The following is an 8,074-nucleotide window of genomic DNA, read 5'->3' as shown; positions in this document are numbered from 1 at the left end:
ATTCTTATCTGAAGTTGACTACATAAAACTTGAGCTTTAATACCAATGCACTCGTGACATGATTAAGAGTCGCAATCACACTGCAGCTAGAATGGCATTCACGATAGAATTAGAATCATCCTAAAAGTTTCACCTTGCATGTTGTGGGCCTTCTCACATTCTCGGTAAACCTCGCATCTGACTCATAATACATCACATTTGTAGAACTGTCAGTAGAAAGAGATAAGCTGTAAAAGCATATACATTGCAATTTCTTTATAAAACAGTTTATCTGTAAAAGAATCAATGGTTTTGATGCGAACATGGAGAGATCAAAAGTTGAAGAGTTTGAAAATGTCAACAATGTAGGTAAATTCAAAATGGTGGGACATAGCATTCATCAAGTTGAACACCAAAGCACACTATATATACACACCCTTTTCCCTTCTCAGCAAAAGCATAGATACACCATCCTGAATTCACAGCAAGAAAAAATGGGGAGAAACCCTCAGGTGTCTGAGAAAGTGAGGCTCCTCATAGCTGTGCTTGCCTTGCAGCTATGTTATGCAGGCTTCCACATAGTTTCCAGAGCAGCTCTCAATATGGGCATCAGCAAAATTGTCCTCCCAGTCTATAGAAACATCATTGCTTTGGCTTTGTTGGCTCCCTTTGCCTACTTTCTGGAGAAGTAAGTCATTTTTCCTTTAGCCCTTCAAGCTATCTTTGGCTTAGACTGCTCTATAATCTTTCTTCTCCCTTTCCATTTCCTGCAGGAAGGATAGACCACCTCTCACCTTCTCTTTGCTGGTTCAGTTCTTTCTCCTGGGGCTATGTGGGTAAGTAGAGAAGAATAGCTGCACTTTGTACTTTCTTCTTGGTGGATTTGGATATTGTTTGAGTTTATAAATCTTCATTTCTGCTGTTCTTTCCAGGATTACTGCTAACCAAGGATTTTATATCCTGGGTTTGTATTATTTGTCTCCAACTTATGCTTCTGCCATACAGAACAGTGTTCCAGCAATCACCTTTGCCATGGCAGCTTCTCTCAGGTAACATAAAACTCAAAAAGAAGAAAATATACTCATTCTAATCATAAGCTCCCTAAGAAATATCTATAATGTCTCTTATCCTTATCCTTCTTTCTCCCTCAGGGTTGAGCAAGTTAACATTAATAAGAGATTCGGGTTGGCGAAGGTAATCGGAACAGTAGTTAGTATAGGAGGAGCCACTGTCATTACTCTCTACAAAGGACTCCCCTTGCTGCATGAGCAACCACACAACAAATTGGCATCTTTTGCTAATGCAAGTCCAATACTGAACTGGACATTGGGTTGTGTCTACATCCTTGGCAATTGTGCTTCTTGGTCTGGTTGGATGGTCCTTCAGGTTAGCTCCTGTGGTGATCTTGAACTTATAGCCATCTTTTAATACAAATTGATGTCATTTGATATTTAGTTGGTGATTAACTCTGATAGGTTCCAGTGCTAAAGAAGTACCCAGCCAGGCTCTCAGCTCTCACACTTACCTGTGCATTTGGGCTGATCCAGTTCTTAATCATAGCTGCTTTTGTAGAGAATGACATTGAGAGGTGGAAACTGCATTCAGGAGGAGAAGTATTCACAATCCTATATGCTGTAATGCCTCCATACTCTCATCTCTAACCTATTGAGGTCAATGTCCAAAAACACTGTTACTTAAATTCAAGGCTTGTGTTTCACTGTTTGCAGGGTTTTGTGGCCTCCGGAGTTGCCTTCACTCTTCAGACTTGGTGTATTGATAGAGGAGGACCACTTTTTACTGCTGTATTTCAACCAGTTCAAACTGTTATAGTGGCCATCATGGCAGCTATTATACTTGGTGACCAGTTATACACAGGAGGGTAAGTGTCTAATTCGAGAGAACAAGAGCATTAACATACAAAATCACTTAGTAAGTGTAAATCTTCTTTTTTCATCTCATTAGTTATAAAGAACATATTTTGTACTGAAACTTAATGAAAACTACTAAAGCCGATACTTGCAAGACTGTTGATTTTGACCTTAATTTGGATCACAATCGGCTAACCCAAAAACTTTTCACTTTTTTTTTCTACGGGTCAAATCTGAAACTAACTGATTCTTGATATTTTGTAGTAAGTTGACTAAAATGTCATTCCTCCTCTCTTTTTTCACCTTACCGTACTAAGAATGCCCCTTATTAGTGAATTATCTGTGATACTATTACTTCTTTTGAAGTTTTGGAAGTTTTAAAACTTAAATATCTTAACCATCAGTAACTAAATCTTCCTTCGTTTATCAGGATCATTGGCTCCACCTTTATTGTGATTGGTCTCTACTTTGTCCTCTGGGGTAAAAGTGAGGAGAAGAAGGCTGGGAACCATGAGATAAATGGAGACTTGGCAACGCACCTCCTTGATCAAGAAGCTTCACAAAAAGATGATGCAGAAGCTGCTAACATCCCATGAAAGCAGCCCAGTCTCTATATATAATTATATTGAAGTTGCTTATCTATTACTGGTGAAGCTCTGAAGAAGTACAACTATATAAGATGTGGACAGAAAGTGGCTCTAAGTTGTGGCCAGTCTCAAGTTCAAGCATCTGCTACTAAGCTTTGTAATGTCTTCTTCGCATTACCCTCGTCTCTCTTGTACATGCAATATGAGCGTTTGAGACAGTAGGACCTGTAAAACTAGTTTGCAACAGAGTGATGTCCTCAGATCGCATTGTCAGTAATTTATTATCATTGATATAATTTGTTGCAAATGGTGTGGTCCTTGGTCCTTGCTAATATTTCAAACAACGAAAATTATGTTAAAAGATGACAACTGGTTAGATACTAATGCAATGCATTTATTGGAGTGTTGTTCTGTTAGGAGAACACAACAAGGTTCTATCTTAATCAACCTAATGAGAGAGACTAGTTTGCATTAATCTGAAAGCTCAAAGATTGCCATGTCGGTCTGGCATTGTCTCGGAAAAATGGGTATTTGATTATGACATGATTATTTATGTCAGATAAAGCATTCTTACACACTTATTCTTCAAAACTTTTGCCTTCTGGACAGAAATTGATAGATATATACACAGACATAAATTTGAAAATTATGTGCTACTTCATGATATCAAATTGAAAGCTGAAGAGAAGCAACTTTTTTCTTTTTCTTTTTTATTCTTTATTGAAATAACTTTTGTAATTATCAAAGAACATCTCTGTAAAAAAAAATTATATTTGTTAGTCATAGATATCATTGTACTATGACAGGAAAAGAAACAAAACTTTGATGAAGAATTGTCGTTTCTTTTAGTGAACAAAAAGAAACTATCAAGCAGAGTTTTAGCTTTCTTAAAAGAACTAGTTCTTTCACAAACTGGACAAGATCATTATTAAGATATTAAGATCTTTTGGGAAAACTAGTCTATTTCTAAAAGATGAAAATGATTAAAAAGAGCTAAACTAGAACATATCATATAATAAATCAGTAACATGGTTATGAAATGCATCTTTCCTTTATTTTTAGGCAGAGCCCTTTTGTGCTATATAAAATTTGCACAAAAAGAAGAACTAGTTTTCCCTCTGACAAAAGGTTTTGCTCTATTGCTATGTTATTATGCATGTATGGGAGAGGCCTAAGATGATTTGCTTTTTTTACTTTCAAACACTCTTGAGTTACAAATTTAGCAGCTTGGAGAATCAAAATAAGCTGAGACATGATGATATCATCAGATAAGATAGTATTCCACTGCTAGAGCTAATTCCACAGAATGTTTGCATTGCATGCACATGAGTTGAAAGATTAGTCATCTTGACAAGCAACAGAGGACAACTCTTTAATTTCTTTGGCATTCTGTCCCGAAATAATTGGTTAGTGATGGATCCTTCCAACAATAAATTGACCTATTGTACCAAACTTATATTCTTCTTTGACTCCTCATATCTCATACTTTGCAAGGAAAATTTTAACCCCGACTCCTCTGCCTCTTCTCCTCCTATGTTTTCAATAGTAGATAGAATTGGCGAGATTTGAATTTAAGACTTCTACTCTACTCTATTACCGTGGCAACTCATCAGCTACTTTAAAAACTTAAGCAGTTAAATAATGGTAATGTCTATCTTTTTATATCCTGACAACTTCTCTCTATTGTCTGTACTCGTGCATTAGGTGGTATACTTTACTAGTAATGAATTTACCCCTCATAATATCTATAAGCCCCTATCCTTCTCTTTGCAACAATTATAAAAAAAAAAATAATGAATTTTATGTGCTTGTTTGATTCATGTAGCTTCCCACATCTGCACCATGCATAATGCTCATGGACCATCCTTGTTAATCCTAGGTAGATTAGGATAGATCTAATTCGTTTCAGATTAGGACACTCCCAAAGGGTTATGTCATATGGATTCTTATCCTATCGGGAGAACATTTTAATCCCTAATATAACTCTATCTAAGAGCACTATATATGTATGATATGAGGGGGTTGCAGTAGAGAACATTTTCTTTTTTTTTAGTCCTTTTTCTCCTCTCAAAGCCGTGAGTAGGCCACCATTTAAGCTTAGGGTTTGAACGATATATCAGTGTGTTGCTCTCGCTCAATATGGTGTGGTGGGTCCGACATCGACATCGACATCGGAGTAAAGCGTTTACATATCTACTTGATTGTTATCTCATGATCAAGCTCTCCTCTTCTGGACATCATTCAAATCTTCCAATAGTAGTATTAAAGAAAGGGTTTAACTTAATCCGAGATAAGTAAATTCTACGTATCATACAATATTATCTGTATGTTCTCATATCATATTTTAATCTAATGAAATATGTTATACCCATGATCCATAGACCTACTTTTTATGGACTGAACAAATCATGATGTACAAAATAAATGCTATAAACTTCTAATTTGATGAGCATGTTTTAGTTGTAATTTAAATATCTAGTACGACTAAGATTTGGTGATCCGAATAGGTATTAGAATTCTAGCTTAACTAAAATTTGGGGTATGATATGATTAACTTAGAATTGGAAGAATTCTATAACTTTCTATATAGAATTTAGAATTCTATTTTGTCATTGTGTTTAGAATAATTTAAACTAGGTGCTTCTATTTTTCGTAATGTGTCTTTTTTTCATTAAATCAGAGTATTAGGTTCCCGATTATTATAGAAATAATCATAGATATTGTAATGGTATTGTAATAAAATGTACCAACTAAAGGCTCACAAAAAATAACCTTAACTAATATCACATATTTGTATTTTGTATCCTTAGTGGATACACACTTTCGTTGTGGTAAGAAAGAATTAATGTGCAACAAAGAATTAACTACAATGTGATCGGTGTGAAAAATTATCTTGAAAGTGTCTAGTATGATACCACGCACTCATATATCAATCATGAGTCATATTTATTTTTCAATTTTGCATGTGTGAAAGTAATCGTTGCATTTAAGTGATAGTTGAAAAAAAGAAGGGAGAGAAGTTGGGAAATATAGTTTTTGAATTAAAATAGGAAAATGTGAACTAAGTTCAATTTCGCTTCAAATTAGTTTCCTTTGATACTTTATATCTTAGAATTATCTTTTGTTTTACTATTTTACTTCAACAATTATCAAGACGCTATATTTAAATCTTTTGACAATTTTGTGTGATCAAACCACTTAGTCTATTATATGTTAATATAATTATTTTTATTTATATTTTCTCTTTAACTTTATAATGAGCCTAACTCTATCCTAAGGCAAATTTAATATTTTAGTTTATTAGCTAAAAATATTTGAACATAAGATGTGAACTGAAATGTTAAATTGATCGGTGAACAATTTAAGATATTAAAGATTTAAAATTTTGCAATATATACTATTTGTGAATTGGATTTGACACTTGGAATTTTTTTATACATTTTCTAGAATGTCTTTGGTTGAAAAATAACATGGATTGGATTACGACGCTAAGAGAAACCATATGTTGCTAATCTGCTCACTTGTGATTTCCTTCGTATTGTTTGTATATTTTATTAATTTATGATAAAATCGGGAAAGTGTCATATCCTAGATATTGATTAATAGATCCTAAATTTCTAGTCCAATTCATAATTTATATGCTTTAAATCCATGTTAAAACTATGAGTAGAATGAGATTAGATTTGTGGAAGCGTACCTCAATCTATTAGTGGAGGAAATTAAACAAGAGATGATCCTTGTAATGGTCTTCCAAATTTATTTATTTTTTAGTGAATATCACAAAATTCTAACGGAAGAAAAAATACGTGAGAAAATACTCACTAAGCTAGGGGGACCATTATCTGTTAAAGTAAAAATTACTTTTTGACTGCTATAGTTTTTTTTAATTTCTAATTCTGCCTCTCATAGAAAAAATAATAGTATCTACTCATAAACTTCATAACAAAGGAGCCTCACGATTCGACAATCAAATTTTGTTTCTCATAATCCTTGGTGTTAGGTTTTTAGTATTGGCAATTATGTACAAAATATTCTAAGTATTTTTATACATGTACATGAGCATTTATACAAGTCTAGAAAGTATTTAGATTGAAGAATTGCAAGATTAAAAGAAAAAAGTTTTCGCGTTCGAACATCGCATTCGAAGCGCTTTCAAGCGTTCGCATAGACAGAAAGTGTTATTTTTGCGCGCATTCGCACAGACAGAGAGTGTTGTTTTTGCACGCGTTTGAACGCGAGCATAGACGTTCGCACAAACAAAGAGTGTTATTTTTGTGCGCGTTTGAACACAAGCATAGGCGTTCACACAGACAGAGAGTGTTGTTTCTGCACGCGTTTAAACACAGTCAAGGGTTGTTCGAACGCACCCTACATACATTCACAACACGTTCACACGTAAGAGGAGTGCCTTTGCATGTTCAAATGCAACCTGTGAAAATCAAGCCACTATGTTTGAATGCACTTGAGCCCATTCAAACGGACCTGAGAACAAGTCAGTGCGTTCGAACGCACTCGGGTTGTGTTCGAATGCACCTACGTAATATACAAATTTTGGACTTTCATGAGTTTGGATATGATTTAGATTTGACTTTATCTTGAGAACATATACAAGCATTGTGATGTCGTAACTCTAGGGTGGTTAGTGAAGGCAATTGAAGAAGAATTCTTGAGGCTACATCGTTTCTTCAACTAACAACGTTCGACTCTTCTACAAGGCTTAAACTTTCATCTTAAGGGCTATATAGGTGAAAGATCAATCTCAAAGACTACTAAGGTTGGATATCAATTACGAGAAGCGGTGAATCGTGGGTTCTAGCGAGCAAGACTGAGATGAACAAAGTCGTGGGAATCGACGGGTTGTTTTGTGAGTCAGTCTTGTAACTATCATTATTCTAGTGATTGGTTTTGATCCGAGTTTGGATCCGTAGTTTTTTCTCGTTTTGATTTTTCCACGTTAAAATCTTGGCGTCCATCTTTGCTTTTGTTTTTTAATATTTCTTCCATTTTATATTTAAGTAAACGAGTGATATCATTGCCTAGGGTTTAGATACATACGTGTGTCTAGGTATTTTTTTTCAATTGGTATTAGAACAGGTTCTCTCACCCTTAGAGAGAGATCAGATAGGCATGAATTTTTATAAAGATGAACAATTGTCTATTAGACCTCCTATTCTAGATGGATCAAATTATGGATATTGGAAAGCTAGGATGAGAGCTTACTTGAAATCTATAGATAAGCGAGTATGAATTGCCGTTGTGAATGGTTGGAGTCCACCAAAGTACATGGTGAATGATAAACTTGTTGAGAAATCGATTGAGTTGTGGGATAAGGCAGATTATGAAAAGGTTGGATGGAATAGCAAAGCAATAAATGTAATTTTTAGTTGTGTTTTCTCGGAAGAATTTAGAAGAATTTATATTTGTAAGATAGCAAAAAAAGCTTGGACGATCTTAGAAACTATTCACGAAGAAACCATAGCTGTAAAACTTTCAAAACTTTAAAGGTTGACTACTAGTTTTGAACCTCTATATATGGAGGTGAATGAGACATTTGATGAGTTCTATGCAAAGCTGAGTGATATAGTCAACTCTAATTTTAACATAGGAGAGAAAATTTCTGAAAATAAAATTGTTCGTAAG

General features: G+C 34.5%; 1 protein-coding gene across 1 annotated transcript; it reads left to right on the top strand.

Moving 5' to 3' along the window:
- Positions 1-442: 442 nt before the first annotated feature.
- On the top strand, positions 443-2,741 carry LOC140782235 (auxin-induced protein 5NG4-like). The gene is made up of 7 exons (XM_073128705.1): positions 443-667; positions 753-815; positions 912-1,028; positions 1,131-1,365; positions 1,455-1,613; positions 1,707-1,858; positions 2,278-2,741. Exons 1-7 carry the CDS (start codon positions 474-476, stop codon positions 2,441-2,443), a joined length of 1,086 nt encoding a protein of 361 aa, XP_072984806.1. The 5' UTR covers positions 443-473; the 3' UTR covers positions 2,444-2,741.
- Positions 2,742-8,074: the final 5,333 nt, after the last annotated feature.

Source organism: Typha latifolia, chromosome 2 (genome assembly GCF_019914945.1).
Source record: "Typha latifolia isolate L0001 chromosome 2, TyphaL0001v2, whole genome shotgun sequence".
Classification (NCBI taxonomy): domain Eukaryota; kingdom Viridiplantae; phylum Streptophyta; class Magnoliopsida; order Poales; family Typhaceae; genus Typha; species Typha latifolia.
This window is presented reverse-complemented; position numbering and strand designations above follow the sequence as displayed.